This window comes from Sinocyclocheilus grahami, unplaced genomic scaffold (assembly GCF_001515645.1).
Source record: "Sinocyclocheilus grahami isolate Dianchi unplaced genomic scaffold, SAMN03320097.WGS_v1.1 scaffold974.1, whole genome shotgun sequence".
Classification (NCBI taxonomy): domain Eukaryota; kingdom Metazoa; phylum Chordata; class Actinopteri; order Cypriniformes; family Cyprinidae; genus Sinocyclocheilus; species Sinocyclocheilus grahami.
Window position 1 is genome coordinate 164297 of NW_015506153.1, and position 20791 is coordinate 185087.

A 20791-nucleotide genomic window follows, 5' to 3' on the forward strand; every position below is an offset into this window, starting at 1 on the left:
AGAGAGAGAGAGAGAGAGAGAGAGAGCGAGCGAGCGAGCGAGCGAGAGAGAGCAAGCGAGAGAGAGCGAGAGAGAGAGCAAGCGAGAGAGAGAGAGGGTGTCACATCACAGTGGAGTGATGTCTTAACCGTGGCTTGTGTTCTGCAAAAACATACCCGCTTCATCTCTGTGTCTGTCTCTGTTCCCCTTTCGGGCTCTGTCTTTACATTTATTTTGAAAGATGAAGCTCGAGATTATGGTAAGGGGCGTTACATTTCCGACGAGTGCTTGCGGTGTTCGGCCAATCACAATACACTGGGTCAGCTGGCCAATCAGAGCAGACTGCGCTTGTCGGAAGGAGGGACTTTGTAGAAAACTAAGAGTTTGAGAGAGGCGGGGCATAGAGGACCTACAATAATGTACAGTATTTGAAAAATAATGTGTTTTTTGAACATTAAAGCATGTCAACATATTTTGTTACACCAAATACACAAAATAATGATCTTTAAAAAAAGCATCATATGACCCCTTTAAAATAATTTTAATTTACCTTTAATTTAACATAATCCTTACTAGATTTCACAATTTTTTTTCCCCATACTTTACATTATAATGTAGTCCTGCCTGAATTGATTTCAAATTACTGCTAGTGATTATTTTAGTACGTTTTATATTTCAGTCACAATACTCCACAATTTTTATATTGTGCATCACTCAAGCAATAAAATCAAACATGAATTAGCGAGACGTAACCTCTGATATGGCACATATGGATGCCAGAGCTTCTCCTCTGAAGCCATAAGTCTCTAGGCGCTCCAGGTCTTCGTGGCAGGAGATTTTAGACGTGTAGTGTTTTACTGCCATCACAGGAACATCAGTAGCTTTGATTCCAGAACCATTGTCTCTGACTTCAATGCGATCCAATCCATAATTCTCCTGATCACAAGGAAACATGAACACAGATTCAGCACAGCTATTAAGAGTGGCCCCGACAATATTTGGACACTTTGGATTTGATATCAAACAAAGTTTCATCTGCAAACTAAGGATGCTAACTAAAATATTTCTGGTCTAAATGTTGATTTTAGTGGATATGGATATATGAAGAAGTCAGATCACCTCAGGTTCACACAGGTGTCATCCTTCATTTTGTGAAATGTTTTTTTTAAGTGCAATTTCTTTAAAGGAAATGCCAACGGTTTAATATTTTGTTGTCTAATTCAATGACATGAATACATATATAAGTGTCCTAATACTGGTCAGTATGTTTGTTGATACAACGTGCATTTACCAGTTTAACTTCAAGGCTTGAGGAACCAGCATCAAGTGAATTTTCAACCAGTTCTTTGACAACATTCAGGACAGACGTTATAACCTGAGAGCTGCACAGCAGACGCACAGTCTCGGGCGGAAGCGCCTTCATAGTGTGCTCCCTAAGAAGAGAAGTTTTAAAATTGAGACAACAATGGTCACAAACCTGTCATTTTCGCAGATTATTGACAAAAACTGCAGGGTAGCATGAATTCTAATAGGACACATATATATTTTCAATCGTCACATGATACGTTAAACAATTGTATTTAAAATTGCCAAATATTTTCTTACTTACTTTATGTAAAATAATAATAATCCGTTAAAATATAACCAAAAAATGCATAACACAAGTGTACTTCACATGTTTTCATGACTCGCTCCAGTATCGGATGTGACTTAACTGGCGCCTAAATTACGTCATTGTTATTCTTTGCTTTGATTGGACGATTTTTTTCTTTGTCGTATGTTTGCATATTTATATTGCTTATAAATCAATACATGGACATTTTAATGGTTATGGCTATCGCTAAGAAAGTATACAAATTCACAAAACTGTGGTATAATTATGGTAGCATCTTTTCATGTTATTGTTTTTTTATAATTAGAAATGGTCAAATAAAACTCCACACATTATTGAAAACTGACTAACTAACAGTAGCCCAATTCTTATCCAATAATCAAAACAATTTGATTTGATGCCTTCGCTAGTGGTGTTTTATTTTGCAAACGTCATGAATTTGGTGGGCGTGGTGCGCCAATCTCGCGATGTTTGCTCTCATAATCCCGTTAGCTGGGATAGCCTGTGTGCTAGTAGCGGATTGTGAGCGGTGAGTCAGCCCGCAGTGCGCGCAGCGGAGGCCGGCAGAGCTCCAGCCTGCTTCACCCGAACGCAAATAAGGTACCGTTACTTATCTCTTATGAATCCAAGTCATTTGTGCCGCTACTTTAAAACCAAATGGGCCAAATTCGGCTGATAATGGGGGGATTCCAGAGCTTTTATTGTTGTTTGAGGTGTTTAATGGAAGTAGAGTGAAACAAAAGCAACTGGTGTTTGTTATGAAAGCAGTAGATGCTAAATAAAGAGCATTGGTCATGCGCAAAACCTAAAGCAACTCCGTATAATAGCACAGACAGGACAATAAGCATGTTAAAAGAGTGTTATTTAAGTGGTTAAATGAAAGAATACAGTAAGCTGGGCAGGAATAAGACAATGTTTTGGCAGGTAGCTGTGTTGCTAACTCTATCTGTGTCATGGACTTGTTTATCTCCTGCAGATGCTACTAAAAAAACAATATGATTTTTATGTAGTATTTAGGTAATTTTAAAGGGGTCATATGATGTTGCTAAAAAGAACATTTTGTGTATTTGGTGTAATGAAATGTGTTTATGCGGTTTAAGGTAAAAAAAACACATTATTTTCCACATACATTGTTGTTTCTCCTCTATGCTCCGACTTTCTGAAACACATCGATTTTTACAAAGCTCATCGGTCTGAAAAGCGAGGTGTGCTGTGATTGGCCAGCTATCCAGTGCATTGTGATTGGCCGAAAACCTCAAGCGTGTGACGGAAATGTTATGCCCCTTGCCATACTGTGATGCCGTCTCCCGGCCGGAGCGACGAGACAAAACGTCTCCGGTTACTATCGTAACATGGGTTCCGATAGTAACCGGAGATGTTCCCTCTCGAGTTTTCACGAGACATTTCTCCATTATGGGAACGATATTCAATCCCGCCGTGAGAGAGGCTACGAGCAGCTTGTACAAGTCACACATACTCAGCAAAGATGGAACACACAATTCCCACAACCAATAGCGACGCTTGTTAGGCGGGCTCGCAGCTGATAGGTGGAGATAAGCCAATGAGCGTCCAAAGCCCAGGTATACGAAATTTGCATATCTGGTTAGTACTAATGTAGGCTGTGCTGAGAACAGGGCAGAAGCAACAACAGTACTGTAAGGGACTACACAGAGATAACTGTGTTAAGCAGCATAACACATAACATGATAATGGTAGCATGAAGGGAATCAGACATTAATAACAGGAAGCTGCACTGAGTACAGGGCAGATAACAACAACAATAGCATAGAGGGCTGCGCAGAGTAACTACTGTGTGAGGCAGCAAACACGTGTGAATAGAAGTAGCATAAACGTGAATCAGTCACTCACCGACAGCACTTGGGAGGCTAAGGACTGAACGTCCAGCTTGTAAAACCTGGCGAAGGTATTCTGAGAAGACCAGCTGGCTGCAAAGCATATATCTTGAATAGACATACCTCTCGACCACGCCCAGGAGGAGGCGATAATAGCTCTTGTTGAGTGGGCCCTAATGTGCAAAGGGCATTCAAAACCTTGGCTCGTATAAGCAGCCGTGATAGCGTCCACAATCCAGTGGGCAAGTCTCTGTTTTGACACGGCCCAGCCCTTCGCACAACAACCATAGCACACGAAAAGCTGGTCAGATTGCCGAAAGCTGGCCGAACGGTCAATGTAAATCCTCAAAGCCCTAACGGGGCACACCGAAGTCTGAGTGTCCGCATCACGCGAGGTCAGTGACTCAGAAGACAGGGCAGACAGCGAAACAGTCTGCGCTCTGAAGGGGGTAGTTAGTGATTTAGGCACGTAGCCCGGTCTCGGCTGGAGAGTGACGCTGCAGTCACCGGGTCCGAAGTGAATACAGTCGCTGTCCACAGAAAACGCATGTAAATCCCCTATGTGCTTAGCCGAAGCGAGGGCAAGAAGAAGTGCACTTTTGAGAGATAGATCCTTCATATCAATGGATGCTAAAGGCTCGAATGGTGGCTGTGAAAGAGCTCTTAACTCCACCTCTAAGTCCCAGGGCGGGACTGAAGGCGGATGTGGGGGAACCGATCGATTGCCCGCCCAGCGGGGAACGAAACGAGGCAATAGCGGCCACATAGACTTTAAGAGTTGATGGTAGAGATCCACTATCCAGTCTGTACTGTAGAAAACACAAAATATCCGACACGGCGCAAGCAGCCGGGTCGATATGAACATCATGGCACCATTTCACAAACACTCCCCATTTTAGAGCATACAGACGTCTGTATGTGAGAGTGTGTCGAGCACACACACGGGAATGCAGGGCGCTCAGCTCCTCTGATATCCCCATAGCAGCCACACATGAAGGCTCCATAACTCCGGGTTCGGGTGCCACACCGAGCCGCTCGCTTGAGACAGCAGATCCTTCCTGATGGGGATCGGCCAGGGCGGCGCCACCAGCAGCTCTGTTAGGTCTGGAAACCGAGGCTGGTTCAGCCAGTTTGGGGCGATGAGTATCACGGAAGCCCCCTCCTCCCTGATCTTGCATAACACCAGTGGCAATATCTTGACTGGAGGAAACGCATACAGCCTGGCTGCCGGCCAGTGCGATGTCAGAGCATCCTCTTCCAGCGGGGAGTGAGACAGGGAGAAGAACAGCGGGCAGTGCGCATTCTCACTTGTGGAGAACAGATCGACCTCCGCTCTCCCGTAGCGGGCCCAAATCATCCAAACCGACTCGGGGTACAACCTCCACTCTCCTTGAGGAATCCAACTCCTGGACAGCCTTCGCCAGAACCCTCATGAGCTCCTCCTGGAGGTCTGGGGTCCCCATGCTGTCCGGCTGATCGGACTCCAATCCCGCCCAATCCTCCCTCTCTGAGCCCGAGATGGACATCGTGTCATCCCCCTCCTCCTGACTAAAGGACACAAACTCCGCAATGTTGGAAGGAGGGCAGAAGCAGTCCTCGGGTAAGGAGGCCGGGGAATGGGGTGACCGCTGGGGCTGGTGGAGCGGCAAGACGACGCTCCTGTCACCGGGAGGGGAAGGACCAACCAGCGGCACGCTGGCAGCAGTAGGCCTCACCCAGAATAGGCCGCGAGCCACATGGCGACGGGTCCGGAGCACGTGGGCCGGCAGGTCCATGCAATGCCCGCAGTCGGACTCATCCAGCGCCGCCTCTGCGTGGGCCAGGCCCAGGCAGGTGACGCAGTGGTCATGTTGATCTGGCGGCTCTATTGGTCCCGAGCAGATCTTGCAGATTGTTGCCATAGTGAATTCAGCAGGTGAAGTAGAAGATTCTGCACCGCACTTTATACTGCCTCCCGAGCTCATCAGTATTTGCATGCAATTTGCATACTTCGCAACAATTGGCCAGTCATTTGAACTGGCATGAGCCAATAGGACTTCAGGAAAGGTTGGAAGGGAAGGAGTTCCCATAACGGAGAAATGTCTCCATGATGTCTCGTGAAAGCTCGAGAGGGAACCAATAAAACCCATTATAAACTAGGCATGTGTTGCATCCAGTGAGGACATAATTATGGATTGTAATGATTTGTACTGTCTTTTTTACGTGTTGCATCGCGCCGCGTAAACAAAATCATGTCTGCATTTGTGATGGGAGAAATGACAAACAAGAAGCGCTACTCTACACTGCTCAAAACTCGCATTTGAATCATCAGTGGCAAATTCTTTATATATAAAAAACTTACTTATAGTCTGTGAGTCAGAACAGCCGGCATTGTAGTCTACTCTACCAGGATCAGGAAACAGTCCTCCATAAAATGTGCTGCACACATCTGAATATTTGGGTTGAACTGTTCTGGAACAGTGTTGTAAATACAACTTAACCACTGATTTCTAGTCGTGTCCTCTTTTGGAAGGCCAACAAAGTAGTTTCGCTTTCACAATGAAACACAGCGTCACACACGGCGGCCTACAGTGAGCAGAGGAACGGCCGGAGGGCTAGAGTGAGTGGCGGCCAGCGGATTCGACGAAGGAGCGGCCGGCGGGCTTGCGCCAACCACATGTGACGACCCCGGGCTGGACTCTGCTTCGTCCACGGTGAAAGCCGATCCAACGATCCACAGCGCAAAGTTGATGTATTTCCTCAGCAACCAGCACGGATCAGCTCTAGGCATGACGAAGCAGATATCGTCCTCTTTTGGAAGGCCAAACAAAGTAGTTTCGCTTTCACAACGAAACACACAGTGCCTTCACGACATGGCAGCAGCAACAATACTACAGCGAGAATAAAAGTTATGCCTTCTTTCTTTGCATGAACATTTGGGCGGCGTTATGCAAATCTTCCCACATCGTGACGTTGACATGTGGGGGCGTGTTAGAACGAGCCGTTTTAGGAGGGCGTGGTTGACTTAACTTTTATAAAGAATATCTCTTTGGATTTGAGACTTTAGTCTTTGCAACTTTACAGATCTTCTTTATGCACCAAGAGCTTGTAACACTCCAAAGAGAAAGGAAATATTTAAATCGCATCATATGAACCCTTTAAATACATTCTACATATATACTACATACTTATACACAATCAATGAGTGGAGGATCAATCGAGTGGTTATTGACCGATGTTGCAGTAGCAGGACTTCAACCTTTGACCTCAATCTGTTTTGCTTTTATTGTATTTATTTGTAGAAGAGCAATAATAAGAGATAAAATAATGGCATTTTGCTGTGGATACTTTCTTTAATAGTAAAATGGATCAAGAAGCAATTGAATTGGTGAGTAGAAACCAAGACCAAGCCATGATTTTGGTGAGAAATCCTGAGATGAGAAACAACCAAACAAATAAGCTGTATATTAGGTAACATTGAACTTTGACTTCCAAACAGCTGCCCAGAATGTTTACCATGGCGGATAAACAAAACAGGCCATGAAATGTCACTTCCACCCTTTTTGCTCTTCCAAAGAAGAACCAAACTCTTGCAAATAATTTGAATAAGTTGGCCAGCATGAACAGTAATGCATTAGGGTAAAGTACTACAAAGAATCACCTCATTGTAAGTTTGTGAACATGCTTTTGTTGGCATATAGACAAGACCTCATCTGTAAGACCGCTTCTATTCTTAACTAGTACTTTTAAAGCCATAAAACATCAGTTGCCAGACTATAGATTGTAGTAGTGCATAAACGATCATTAATTTGAATAGTTAGCCGTTTTACATCTTATTTCACTGGAATTAACTAGACTACTGCTAAATAGATAATGTCTTACACTGACATATAACTTTTAGTTATGATGAGACAACAGAAACACTTTTATCACAACACACTTATCAATTTTAGTCAATTTATCGATTGATTAGCCAAATAATTTAATGCTGGTTCTTTTTTTTTATTGTCAGTTTTAATCATTTAGGGGGGAAAATTATACGTTTCTTACAATTTTTTTTAAAGAAGAATGTTATGTTTTATTTAATTTTATGTATGTTTATTTTATTTATACAGCTTTTTTACACTATGCAGAAAATATTGTATTATTTGACACTTTCCATTTTGACATTTTGGACTACATAAAAAATCTGGTGTAGAAACAGTTTGCAGTTTGTAATAGAAAATCTGAATTTATATTTTCTTGTAAAATGTACTCCAGTAAACCGTTTTATTTACAACTTAGAAAAATACTTTTTGCAGTATTTTTATTTATTTATTTTTTGGTCTATTCGACAGAAAAGCAAGATGAACGTCGGTGTGGCCCACAGTGAAGTGAACCCAAACACCCGTGTGATGAACAGTCGAGGGATATGGCTGACATATGCGCTCGGTGTAGGAATGCTTCACATTGTACTGTTGAGCATTCCTTTCTTCAGTGTTCCTGTTGTGTGGACCCTCACAAATGTTATTCACAATTTTGTAAGTGTTGAATAATCCTTTGTTATATTGCATTTAATTTCCCTGTCTATGGATTGTCATTTTCTCAGCAGAGCCCTGAGGCCAGTTGGAGTCTTGACAGTTGATGCTTCCTTGGTAGTCTTTGTGGCATTATGTAAGGACTCGCTCGCACAAAGATTCAAGGTCAACAGCATGACATCACCAACCAAGTTTAAGCTCTCTGGTACAAGATGATGTATTACAGCTTGCGCCACAATGATAAAGCCAAGCTATTCTTAGGGATACTGTAATGTTTCTGTTGTCCTGACATGGAAGACAAATTTAGTAAGTGTAATAAGTCTACAGCTATAAGAGGGAGGGATGATATTCAGAGTCTTCTGAAGCCATACGATAGCATTCCATGAAGAGAGGACAACAAGGTCTGTGTACTTTTGCGTCCATTAATTTTTCATTTTTAACCCAGAAATTAAATATGGAAAATGTGATTTTTCTTTAATGGTTCAAACACTGATGAATAGAATAAGTAAACACAAACTAATTTTCATTATTCAAAATTCGTATTTCATTAAAAAAAATCGTAAAAATTAGATAAAGCTTGTTTTTTAAATGCTAAATTTAATTTCTAGCTTTTTTTTAGCAACTCTATACAGATGTTATAAGCACTCCTGGAAGGACAGAAACTTCTCACGTTTCATTTAAAATATCTGAAATTGTGTTTTGAAGATCAACCAAAGTCATACAGCGTTAGAACGACATTAGTAAATGACAGAATTTTCCATTTTGGGTGAACTGTCCCTTTAATATTAAGGGACATCCCATTGTTACAAACTTTGAGAATGGTGTGTATGACATTTGGATCATCTTTCAATCTTCCCACAGGGTATGTATGTGTTTATGCATGCAGTGAAAGGCACACCATTTGAAACACCAGACCAGGGCAAGGCAAGACTTCTCACACACTGGGAACAGCTGGACTATGGCGTGCAGTTCACATCATCTAGAAAATTCTTTACAATCTCACCAATCATTTTGTAAGTTATTCTCGCCATCTTTTGCACAACATTTACACTCTTAAAGAAATTAACAGACCTGATATGTGACCCTGGACCACAAAACCAGTCATAAGGGTAAATTTTTTGAAATTGAGATTTATACATCATATGATAGCTGAATAAATAAGCTTTCCATTGATGTGTGGTTTGTTAGTATAAGACAATATTTGGTCGAGATACAACTATTTGAATATCTGGAATCTGACGGTGCAAACAAAATCAAAATATTGAGAAAATCGCCTTTAAAGTTGTCCAAATGAAGTTCTTAGCAATGCATATTACTAATAAAAAATTAAGTAAATATTTTGATATTTACGGTAGGAAATTTACAAAATATCTTCATGGAACATGATCTTTACTTAAAGGGGTCCTATTATGCTTTTTCACTTTTTCAACTTTAGTCTGTAATGTTGCTGTTTGAGCATAAAAAAGATCTGTGAAGTTACAAAGCTCAAAGTCCACTTCAAAAGGAGATATTTTATTTAACAGAAATCACTTTTCAAAAACTACAACGAACGACTCGTTTGGACTACAACGCATATTTTCTGGGATTTGTGATATCACAAATATCGACGAATGGGCCAAGACCTGGTTGAGCTGAACTAGAGAAGGCAACGAGTGTTATCACTATGTCAGAGACACGCCAGCTTTCCCAAGGCAGACGAACTTAGAGTGGTTACAATCAATCGGGTTTAAATTGCGCTCAAATTGATTTGATTTTGACGCAATATTTACACTGAAGCAGCAGGTGGCTATGGTAAGGGGCGTGACATTTCCCGACCAGGCACCGAGTACTGCCAATCACAACAGACACTGGCCCAGCTAGCCAATCACAGCACATTTCGTATTTCAGAAGGCGGGCCTTCATTTGATACAGCAACTATTCGAGGCGTTCATGCCAGACTGGGGAGAGAGGTGTTGTAATAATGTAAAATATGTGAAAAAATTGTGTTTTTCGAACAACCTAGTATGAGAACATGTTCTAGTACACCCCCAAAACAAAATCAAGACTTTGTAAAAGAGCATAATAGGACCCCTTTAATATCCTAATGATTTTTGGCATAAAAAAAATAATCGATCATTTTGACCCATACAATATTTTTTTTTTTTTTTTGGCTATTGCTAAAAATATACCCAAGCGACTTAAGACTGGTTTTGTGGTCCAGGGTCACATAGGTTTTTTATATGCTCTTTTATACTATTTCAACCATGAAAATAGCCAAGAAAGCTGGCCTGGTGTTAAAACACCAACCATCCAATTGCACAACATTTTGAACTAAGTACAAAAAACAATAAATTAACTTTTCTCATCCGAAATGCGAATAGTGAATATTATAGACATTATTTATTAGACCTTTTATTATATAGGATCCTGTACTTATTTTGAAGTGTAACACTTGTTCTTTTCTTTGCAGATATTTCCTCGCTAGCTTTTACACAAAATATGATACAGCTCATTTTGTGATAAACACAGCTTCGCTTTTGAGTGTTCTCATCCCAAAACTGCCACAACTCCATGGAGTCAGGATCTTTGGAATAAACAAGTATTAAGCCCAGTGTTCAGAGGGCACAGACCAACTGTTGCCTGATTTGGGAGAGGAGATAACCCTTTGTACCGCAGCTGTGTACACTTAGCAGTTTTGTACAGTCTGTGTAATTGTGAGTCTTTGTTTGATATATCTTGAGAAATTGTTGCAGGGAGATGTTAGGAGGACAATTCTACAAGCATTAATAACTTAAGATATTTAATGTGTTTTTGTTAGTTGTTTTGTGATCCTTGTGGATCTGGGCTGGCCCAGGTTTCATGGTTAAAGTTTTTTGTTAATTAGTTTTTGTTTGTTCAAATGTGCTCACAACACTGATACACTAAGATAGATTTATGCTTTTAGCGTCACTTCACATTTCTGAATACATTCTTAGATAATGCCATGAATTGACAAAATGTGTTTTTAAACTCATTTAAAAGCCATGAAACCTTTCTGCTGTTTCGTTAATGTTTTCATTGCTTCTGAGAAAAATAAAAAGTCAGTTTGCATGATTTCCTGAAAAATATTTGTTCAGTCACAATACTATGTATAGTTTTGTTTAGTTAATGTCTTACCATAAGTGACAATGAAAAAATATTAACATTAACAAAACTTTTAGGCGTTTAAGTGCTTTCACATTCATTAGAGTCAACATGAAATCAAAACTATAACTTTTATTACTTGAATACATATTTCTGGTCTCATTTTGCACATTTTATCAGTGCACATTATTTCAAAGAATATTTCTTCCTAATTTTTGAACAGCTTCCTCTGCCCTTGAAACAAAACATCAAGTTCTTCCCTACATTCTTTCATCTTCTGTTTGAATCTGAAAATGTCATGTTGACTTTTAGCTCAATTTCAGTATGTCGTTGTAAAACTCCGGATCATTACCAAGCTTCAGCAAACCATCATGATTCTTTGCTCTCTTTTCTGTCACAGTATTATTGAAGTTGAGTAACTGTAACATAGACCTATTAAACTATTTGTATTTTTTCACTTTCTTGTCTTTTGACAATATCTGCGAAGGCTCAACTGTGCCAATTGTTTTGTCCTTTTGTTTTGAGAAAAGGTATGATCATAGTTTGTGTTGTATGATATGCTCCAAACAAATAAAACTTTGCAAAGTATTAGAAACACTGTTGTTCATTAGAAAAATAAGTGTGTGAAATACCAAATACATTTGATGTAAATCATACACTGTCATGTAAGCTTTTACTAAAAATCATAGAATACACACCATTACTAAAAGTTGAGGTTGGAAAGATTTTCTAAATGTTAAAAAATATTTTGAAATATTTTTACATTTTAAAATAACTTTTCTATTATATCATATTTTAAAAAGTATTTTATTCCTGTAATGTCCTAGCTGAATTTCCATTACTCCGGTCTTCAGTGTAACATGATCCTTCCGAAATCATTCTAATATGCTGATTTGCTGCTCAAGAAACATTTCTTATTATCAGTGTTGAAAACCAGTGTGCGGATTAATATTTTTGAGGATACCATGATACATTTTATCAGGATTCTTTGATTAACAGAAATGTAAAAATATATATTTATAAATATTTTGTAATATTATAAATGTATTTACTGTCACTTTCATCAATTTCCTGTGTCCATTTTGAATAAAACGCCATTTCTTTCAACAAAAACAAATTATTTTGAAAGGTTATATATATATATATATATATATACACAGTATTTCACAGAAGTGAGTACACCCCTCACATTTTTGTAAATATTTCATATCTTTTCATGTGACAACACTGAAGAAATGACACTTTGCTACAATGTAAAGTAGTGAGTGTACAGCTTGTATAACAGTGTAAATTTGCTGTCCCTATAAGACACATGTTTTGATGGTCTGATATATTGAATATGATATTTAAAAGGAGATAACAACCCAATTTACCTTCCATACTTTTTTATTATGGTCCTATCAAAAAAAAAAGTTTAAAAAACGTAAAAATAATTAAAATGTCATCATAAATATCAATGTAATATTGTATCTAATTATATATATATCTTTAATCACTTTTTGAATAAAGCCTCACATGCATTTAGCATCACCCCATTAAACACTTCAAAATTATGATTTAAATATTTTTGGCAATGAATTTTATACTTGGTTCCCAAGGCACCATCTGCAGAGGGCGCTCCAGAAAACACTCTGTTGATTCTTGAGTGGACCAAAGCCATTGCACACATCACACACGGCTCCCGAGTGACGTAAAGGTCATATCCGGTACAGATATAAGGCTGTCCGGTTTCTTTGGCATAGCAGGCATTCCTAAAGGACTCAGAGCTGCTAAACCGACAGGCTGGATATTTCTCATAATTGTAGGTGCCTCCTCCTTGCCCACAGGCCACAAGATCAATACAGACCATGACAGCATGATGGAGTGGATGAGAGCCACGCTTACAGTCATGACCCACTGCAACAATCTGCTCAGATTCTGGGTCCACAATCACAGCACCCACTGCATCCATTCCCATCTCCCCACCTGATTTTGCAGCCTCTACAGCTGCTGCCATGTACTCTTGCATTTTAGCTTTCTGATCGGCAGTGAATAACTGGCCCCTCAGAGCAGACGTCACTTGTTTGTCCTCGTGAAATGATGTAGGCCAGTGTTTACTAGCTTTTTCAAACTGCGGTCTAGTTAGTGGAGGATTAGCGGGTATTTTGACAAGGAAAGGTTCTCCCAAACCACTGGAGTCAAAAGACTGTGAGCGGAGCAGATCAGTAAGCGTAACTCCTTTGCGGTCTATCACCTGCACATCTCTGGCCAAGCACACAATGACCTCTAAAGGGTGAGGAGTGCTTTTGTCTTTGCAAGCCCTCACTCTTTTTATGTGCTGCAGACCAGGTAAAGGGTAGATCAGGGAAAGCTCTTTGACCAGGCGAGAAGTTTGTCTTTTCTCGATGATGGGTGCTGCGTAGGCCGGCAACAATTCAGTGTCCCGGGACTGTTCATCAGAGAGAACTGGAAGAACATCCCAAGTGTCATATTTGTCCATTTCTTTCCTTCGTTTGGCTTGTGGCTCCATCTTGTTCTATTCATTTAATAATTGTTTCCTGATGTCATCTGAAGAAGCAGAATTTGACATTAAAAGTTACAGACTCAAAATGCCCTCATCATGAACCTAGTTTATTACAGTTAACTAAAACCATAATAAAATGTTCATAACTTGAAATAAAATAAACTTGTACTGAAGTAAAATATAAATATATACTATATACTATATACTAATAAAAACTATATAGACATAAAAAAATAATGAAACTGACAAAATACACACAAAATTAATAAAACTTTAACTAAAAATAAAATGGAAAAAAAAACAGAAAATAGCCTATGAAAATACAGCCTAATTGTAAATATAAAAACTATAATAATATGATACTAAAATAACACTGCCATGAACTTTGTAATACAGAAAAGTATGTAAATAGATCATGTAGACAGAAAACAATTGTAATATATTGACACTCTTTTCAAAAATAATTGTCATGAACTTGCATATTACAAAATAAATTTAACTTTTAAATATTCCAAGGAGGGCAGTGTCTCCTCAAAACAATTGGATGAAAAAATAATCCATATTACAAACATAAATCGCGAATATTACTAAATATGGCATTAAAAGTATAAAAGTCACTCGTTTTTATAAAGTAACACTGTCAAACAGCGACACCCGCAGGTAAAGTTAAAGCGGAGGCTTGACTCCCTTCAGTCCATAGACTTTCAGCAGAGACCGCAAAGCATGCCGTGACTTTTCTGGAGGCTCATTGAGATGAATGGGGGAAAGTCACGTGAGAGGAGGCAATGATCGGTTATGATTGAATGTGATTGGTTTGTGTGATAAATCCCGCCTCTTGTTTTCATGCGAGCTCTCGCCTGAATGAAGAAAATGATGGCATTATTGACTAATTATAAAGTAAGTAAACAACTCTCCTGTTTAGATACCACTACTTTGTCACGTCAAAATAATACTTGAAATGGTCTGAAAACATGATGACTGCGTCAGTTTTTAGTGAGCGTTCAGCATGATGAAATGAAATATATATCTTCGTGTCTGTGGCAGTGTTTACAGAGCTTTTATGATGATGACCCGAAAATAAGTTGACTATTAAAAAAAAAAGTTGAACATCAGTTCACAAATAAAAAAATATTGGTAACATTTTACAATAAGGTGTCATTTAATGTGTTAACTAACATGAACAAACAATGAACATTTATTACAGTATTTATTAATCTTTGTTTACATTAGTTAATACAAATACAGTTGTTCATTGTTAGTTCACAGTGCATAAACTAATGTTAACAAACACAACTTTTGATTTTAATAATGCATTAGTAAATGTTAAAATTAATATTAACTAAGATTAATAAATGCTGTAGAAGTAGGCTATTGTTTATTCTTGGTTAATGTTAACTAAAGTAGTTAACTAATGTTAACTAATGAAATCTTATTGTAAAATGTTTCAGAAATATTGTTCAAATTGTTACTGCCTTTGGTTATTATTTTGTAATAAATATAAAACTGCATAAAAACACTATGAAATGTATAATTAGTATTAAAATATTATATAAAATACAAAATAATATGAATAAAATACAAAATAGAATTGTATTTGTTCTTTTTTATGTGTTATTTATTTAACCAGGAAAATGTGGCATATATATATATATATATATATATATATATATATATATATGTGTGTGTGTGTGTGTGTGTGTGTGTGTGTGTGTGTCAACTAGGCTACACAAAAACACAGAATTAATGAATTTGAATTCAGAAATGCACGTGGATCTAATAGGCATTTGCCTTATTAAGAGTAAAGAATGGCCTTTAAGTATCAAATATCAAATAATAGTTGGAAATAGTCATAGAACCTACTTTATAGCAGCCAAGTGTGAAGAATTAATCTTATTCAGTGTACAACATCTCGCCAATGTGAGTCTTCGTCCCTCCTGTATTATTATCCCGATGGAAACAGGCGCAAGAGATAATGGTTCCCGTATTGTTTTTTATTTTGGACGTATTTGTCATTTAGCTATGATATTGTTATTAGTGTATTTATTTATCAAATTGGCCTAGGCATCTGTTTTTCTTTACTACTATTTATAATTTTCATCTTAAAGGAAGTCTAACGGAACCCAGCTTCGTTTGTTGTGAGTAGAGCTTATTTATATGTAACGCCTTGATCGGACAGGGTCATGAATGAAGTTTTACAAGAAAAGACAAGTTTAGCGGTGTTTTCGAGTCACTTGAATTGCTGAAGCATGTGTAACCTTTCAGATTACTGTCGAGTTAAATCAACCAGTGTTAACGACAGTGAACCGTCAGTGTTGAATGGAGCAGCACGGTGCTAGGTGAAGCGCTGCACGTCAGGAAGTCTTCAGTACAGTGCGCCCTATATACGGTGGCCGAGAAGTGCTAAACAAATCACAATTCTGAAATAATCACAAAATAAAGAAAACATTATAACAAGTCAGAAAACACAATGACAAATCCGAAAACAAATTAACAAGTCAGAAAACACAATGACAAATCCTAAAACAAATTAACAAGTCAGAAAACAACGAAAAATCAGACAAACCGGAAGAGGTAGGTATAGTTTGAGACAGTGCCATTGGTTTGGGATTACTCACCGCTGACTGGACGAGACATCTGTCAATCAACGTATACAGGAAGAACCAGCCGAAGAACAGCAGAGTCGTGGTAGAAAGTTCGGAGATGGTATTAAAGTAGCTCAGTTTAAATGTATTGTATGAATTGCCCTTACTATGGAGTTAAAAATACGGAGTGTATATTTACATTTAGTTAAAAGTGGCTGTTAAACATCAGCTCCAGTGGCGTAGATGGATAAGCGTGTGTCGTTGGCTGTAATTGTGTTTTCTGACTTGTTATAATGTTTTCTGAATTGTTGTTGTGTTTTCTGAATTGCTATTTTGTTTTTTAGACTTGCATTTGTTAATTTTTATTGAAAATAAATGCCTTTACGATGTGATACAAGATTTGAAAAGTTCGGCAAAAGGTGGGATCAAACCCCTGATCGATCTAGTCAAAAAGCCAAGGGTACACGCTTAACCATCTGCACCACTGGAGCTGATGTGTTACAGCCACTTTTAACTAGACAATAGTTAGACAATTACTAGACACCCCGTATTTTTTATTCCATAGTAAAGGCAATTCATACAATACATTTAAACTGAGCTACTTTAATACCATCTCCGAACTTTCTACCAGGACTCTGCTGTTCTTCGGCTGGTTCTTCCTGTATACGTTGATTGACAGATGTCTCGTCCAGTCAGCGGTGAGTAATCCCAAACCAATGGCGCTGTCTCAAACTATACCTACCTCTTCCGGTTTGTCTGAATTGTCGTTGTGTTTTCTGACTTGTTAATTTGTTTTCGGATTTGTCATTGTGTTTTCTGACTTGTTATAATGTTTTCTGAATTGTTGTTGTGCTTTCTGAATTGTTATTTTGTTTTGTAGACTTGCATTTGCGCTTGTAATTTGTTATTTTGTTTTCAGAATTGTGATTTGTTCTGCACCTCTCGGCCACCGTACCTATAGGTTAGTTTTGGGGATCGAGACGAGCTGCGATGAGACCGGAGCGGCTGTGCTAGACGAGACTGGAGGGATTCTGGGGGAATCTGGGGCATTCTCAGAAATAGACACACCTGGAGTAAGGATAGCCACTGACTTCATAAATAACCTCAGTTGATACATAGATTAACACTAATAACATGTTTTCAGTATGCTAAAGAAACATTTATCTAAAAAAGGCCATTCAGTGGTTAAATATTCACCATCACCATATTCCAAGGTCTTGTTGCACTGTGGAAGCTTCTGTCATGAAAACAAATTCCTCGTATGTGAAAACATACCTGGCAATAAAGCTCATTCTGATTCTGATTAAAAAAGAGAAAATCATCATAAAAATGGTCCATGTAACTTGTGCACTATACTTCAAGTAGGGTTATTTTAGTATTGTTTATTAACTAATATTATAGTATAGTATAATATTATAGTATCAATATTTTAAATTCGCTTTTAGTTTTTATTCAGTTTTAGTTATTTTGTTAATTGCTTTTATAATGTTTAATTTTTTTAATATTAATTTTTTTTTTCCTTTTTTTCCTTTTTTTCTTCTTGAGCTATAATAGTAAAATGGTTAAGCTCAAATTTAAAAAATGGTTATTTGTATGTGCTGTACATGTTTATTCTAATTGCAATGTATTAGAATAAAATTCGTATTTATATAATCCTAACCAGTATTATATTACTGTAATGTTATGTTTCCTCAGGTGTTGAAAAAGGTCAGTTATTATCATGCGTTAAAGACATCGCCGCTGCCTCACAACACACTATGGCTTCTCATATAGCCAAACGAACACATCGTGCCATTTTGTTCTGTAAATCCAAAGGTCTTCTACCACAGCATAAACCAACTCTGGTAAATTCACAGCACTCCAGGACTCGGTTGAGGCATTTCGTATAAACATTAATTTGAGCTTGGCTTAATCATTTCACAATATTTAAAAACTTCTACCAAGAAATGCCTGTGGTGAATTGACATTTGGTAAAAAAAAATTCTACTCCAACCTTTCTATCCCAACCAAAACTTCTACTCTTCCACTTGTGCACCTCTGTAGGTTGTTTCAGGGGGAGTAGCAAGTAATGAATACATCAGACAGACTCTGAAAATTGTCACAGATGCCACTGGATTGCATCTGCTTTGCCCTCCGTCAAAGTTTTGCACTGATAATGGAGTCATGATTGCATGGTAAGAACATAAAACAGCCTTGATGACATGCATAAGACACTGACTTTTGTTCCTCACTATTGTTAGGAATGGCATAGAGAGACTAAAGCAAGGAAAGGGGATCATGTCCCATTGCGAAGAGGTCACCTATGAACCCAAGTAAGTTAAAATGGCATTTGCTCTGTTAGTAAATAAATTGGACTTACATTTTCAATGCAGGTTTCTCCTCTTATTGTGCACAATTTAAGTTAAAAAAAAAAGTTTTGTCTTTGTAATCTTTTTTTTTTTTTTTTTTTTACATTTTTACCCTCTTTCAAAAGTTGATTGTTTTCTTTTGTTGTGAATATGGACCTTCAATTTGTGGTTTATTTTTAATGTGATGTTTTCTTTTGTTTATAGGAGTGGAGTGCTTCCGGGAGCGGGTTGGGTTTTGACAGCACCACGGATATGATTTCACTCGGGGTGGCCATTTTCGTGTGTCACTATTGCTGTGTTGCTATTTGCAGTGAATCTTGTGTGTGTGTGTGTGTGTGTGTTTTTATTTATTTTTTTTCTCTTCTGTTTTGCATACCTGGTGCTGTTACATTGATTTAATTAAGTATTGGCTTTTCATCAACTCACAAACCCCAGTTTGGGAAACCCTGATGTAATGTGATGTTTAATGCAAAAGAATGGGGGGGGGGAATTCTCTTTGTATTTTTATATCAATGTGGTACAAAATAAATCTATTCAAATCTATGTGATAAACAAGTAAAGTCAAAAGTAATCCGATTAGATTACCTAAAATGTGTAAAATCTAATAGATTGCATTACTAATTTTCATCATGTAATTTGGAATCAGTAACAGTTTGTAAGTAATCTACCCAGCACTGATTGTATATGTTAAGAATCTGTTTTAATGTAATTATATTTTTCATTTATTTTTAGGGCACCACTTGGATTAGAAGTTAAAGTCACTTCAGAAGTTAAAGATGCTGCAATCAAAATTCCTCGCATTAAAACTGAGGATAAATTCTTGACATTGTGTCGAAAGAAAATTTCCTACATATTAATAAATGATTATTTATTTTAAGAAATTTAAATGGTTCTGTTTTGCATATGCTTTAATTAAAAGTTTATGATGTTATTAATTTTCAATCACCTTTTGGTGTGAATGGCAGTGCTGGAGTTCTTGACCTTTCAGGTGTTTTCATTTAATCTCTGTTTTGGGGCATTGTGGCAGGACGTCTGTCCCATTCTGACTCTGAGTTTGGCAGTTCTGGCCCTCTGTCTTGCATGGTGTGGCAAAAGAGCTGGTGTTTCTCTGTCCCCAATTACAGACTGACTACACCTAGCGTTCATTCTCTTTGCCAGTCCTGGTGAGAAATGATATAGCGCAAACATCTGTATGTGAGATATAGTCCTCATTGCTCTAGCCAGCATCACAATATGTCATACATAATTCAATTGAAATAACTTTATTATCACGATGAGGCACAGGAGGGCCGCCATTTATCTCCAAACTGCAATGGAGAAAACAGAAAGTAAACAAATTATGCATGTGAATTATCAAAGGCCTCATATTTAGCTACTTCCTGTCAAAATTTAAAGCACCTGAGGGATGGAAACCCTATTCTTCTCTGTCTTTCAAACTCTGCTGTAAACAATTGTGATATTCTGGCATCTTATTCTTCAGCTAAATTCTCCATTAGGAGGTCAAATATGTGAGGGTATTTTCTATATTTCACCAGAAGTTGTCAATAAGCATATCGATTGGAGGTCAGGTAACCCAGAGCACTTGCACAGGCTGTTTGAACCTAAAATGTAGAAGGGAATAAAGTATGTTATTTTAGTTTTTAAAATCCTAGAAATACTATTTTAAGCGCTTATTTTTTTGACTGAGAAACACTGAATTTACATAAGCTAATTCAACACAATCTACCTCTTCATCCTCTCGAGTCCAGATGAGCAGAAAGATGCTCTACAGCGCCCATGGTGACAATCGCATTAGTAATACCTGCTCTCGTATGAACCAGGCTAGCAAATAGTTGTGCTGGAATAACACAAGATGGAACATTATACAAGATGATTTTCTCATATACATATTTGGAGTTGATACAATTTGTTAATGGTTTTGAAAGAAGTTTCTTGTGCTCACCAAGACTGCATTTATTTGATAAATACATGCAAATATGATAAATACAAAACAGTAATTTGTGAAAATAAAATATTATTACAATTTAAACATACCTGTGATGACCACAGTGGTGGATTGGTCAGACTGCAATAATACAGTTAGAACAGTGACTCCCCTTGCAGTCGAAGTCACTTCATCTGATCTACTATTACTCTGGCTAACACAACTATCTGTCAAACAAATGAGGAGTCAGTTAAATTAACTGTTTTTTCAGCCCTTTACACAACATCATAATAACCATAACATCTGTTCATTTTCATTACTATGGTAAAACATACAATGTCTGAGATCACATTGAAAGTCTTTTATTGTTTTCTTTTGGGGGGGGGGGGGGG

General features: G+C 37.9%; 4 protein-coding genes and 1 pseudogene across 5 annotated transcripts in view; 2 read left to right on the top strand and 3 right to left on the bottom strand.

Moving 5' to 3' along the window:
* The window catches only part of LOC107565013 (PMS1 protein homolog 1-like), a 23868-nt gene extending 22183 nt beyond the window's left edge, over positions 1 to 1685 (bottom strand). Inside the window, exons 1-3 of the mRNA XM_016250196.1 lie at positions 1589 to 1685; positions 1271 to 1412; positions 733 to 915 (exon numbers count right to left, since the gene is read on the bottom strand). Coding sequence (XP_016105682.1) covers positions 733 to 915; positions 1271 to 1402 — 315 coding nt within the window. The 5' untranslated portion in view covers positions 1403 to 1412; positions 1589 to 1685. The remainder of the gene's footprint in view (positions 1 to 732; positions 916 to 1270; positions 1413 to 1588) is intronic.
* Positions 1686 to 2095: 410 nt separating this feature from the next.
* On the top strand, positions 2096 to 10911 carry LOC107565015 (ORM1-like protein 1). Its single transcript, XM_016250200.1, has 4 exons — positions 2096 to 2191; positions 7761 to 7943; positions 8802 to 8953; positions 10390 to 10911. The coding sequence occupies exons 2-4, from the start codon at positions 7770 to 7772 to the stop codon at positions 10523 to 10525; spliced, it is 462 nt and encodes a 153-aa protein (XP_016105686.1). The 5' UTR covers positions 2096 to 2191; positions 7761 to 7769; the 3' UTR covers positions 10526 to 10911.
* Positions 10912 to 12442: 1531 nt separating this feature from the next.
* LOC107565014 (probable inactive tRNA-specific adenosine deaminase-like protein 3) lies at positions 12443 to 15479 on the bottom strand. 2 transcript variants are annotated; one of them, XM_016250198.1, is made up of 2 exons: positions 15406 to 15479; positions 12443 to 13589 (listed from the first exon to the last, which is right to left on the bottom strand). In XM_016250198.1, the coding sequence occupies exon 2, from the start codon at positions 13549 to 13551 to the stop codon at positions 12535 to 12537; it is 1017 nt and encodes a 338-aa protein (XP_016105684.1). In that variant the 5' UTR covers positions 13552 to 13589; positions 15406 to 15479; the 3' UTR covers positions 12443 to 12534. The 2 variants fall into 2 exon arrangements, with proteins under 2 accessions (XP_016105684.1, XP_016105685.1); XM_016250199.1 differs by having other exon boundaries at positions 15402 to 15436.
* A 2301-nt stretch (positions 15480 to 17780) lies between these two features.
* Positions 17781 to 19356, top strand: LOC107565016 (probable tRNA N6-adenosine threonylcarbamoyltransferase, mitochondrial). Its single transcript, XM_016250201.1, has 4 exons — positions 17781 to 17971; positions 18171 to 18301; positions 18368 to 18439; positions 19208 to 19356. Exons 1-4 carry the CDS (start codon positions 17885 to 17887, stop codon positions 19350 to 19352), a joined length of 435 nt encoding a protein of 144 aa, XP_016105687.1. The 5' UTR covers positions 17781 to 17884; the 3' UTR covers positions 19353 to 19356.
* A 103-nt stretch (positions 19357 to 19459) lies between these two features.
* LOC107565027 (ankyrin and armadillo repeat-containing protein-like) overlaps positions 19460 to 20791 on the bottom strand; it is a 12582-nt pseudogene continuing 11250 nt past the window's right edge.

Excerpts from the sequence above, each read along its gene's own strand:
- LOC107565015 (XM_016250200.1), top strand. The coding sequence starts at position 7,770 with ATGAACGTCGGTGTGGCCCACAGTGAAGTGAACCCAAACACCCGTGTG. Across the intron at positions 7,944-8,801 it reads CAAATGTTATTCACAATTTT|GGTATGTATGTGTTTATGCA; the intron begins GTAAGTGTTGAA and ends ATCTTCCCACAG. Across the intron at positions 8,954-10,389 it reads ACAATCTCACCAATCATTTT|ATATTTCCTCGCTAGCTTTT; the intron begins GTAAGTTATTCT and ends TTTTCTTTGCAG.
- LOC107565014 (XM_016250198.1), bottom strand. The coding sequence starts at position 13,551 with ATGGAGCCACAAGCCAAACGAAGGAAAGAAATGGACAAATATGACACT.
- LOC107565016 (XM_016250201.1), top strand. The coding sequence starts at position 17,885 with ATGGCTTCTCATATAGCCAAACGAACACATCGTGCCATTTTGTTCTGT. Across the intron at positions 17,972-18,170 it reads CACAGCATAAACCAACTCTG|GTTGTTTCAGGGGGAGTAGC; the intron begins GTAAATTCACAG and ends GCACCTCTGTAG. Across the intron at positions 18,440-19,207 it reads GAGGTCACCTATGAACCCAA|GGCACCACTTGGATTAGAAG; the intron begins GTAAGTTAAAAT and ends ATTTATTTTTAG.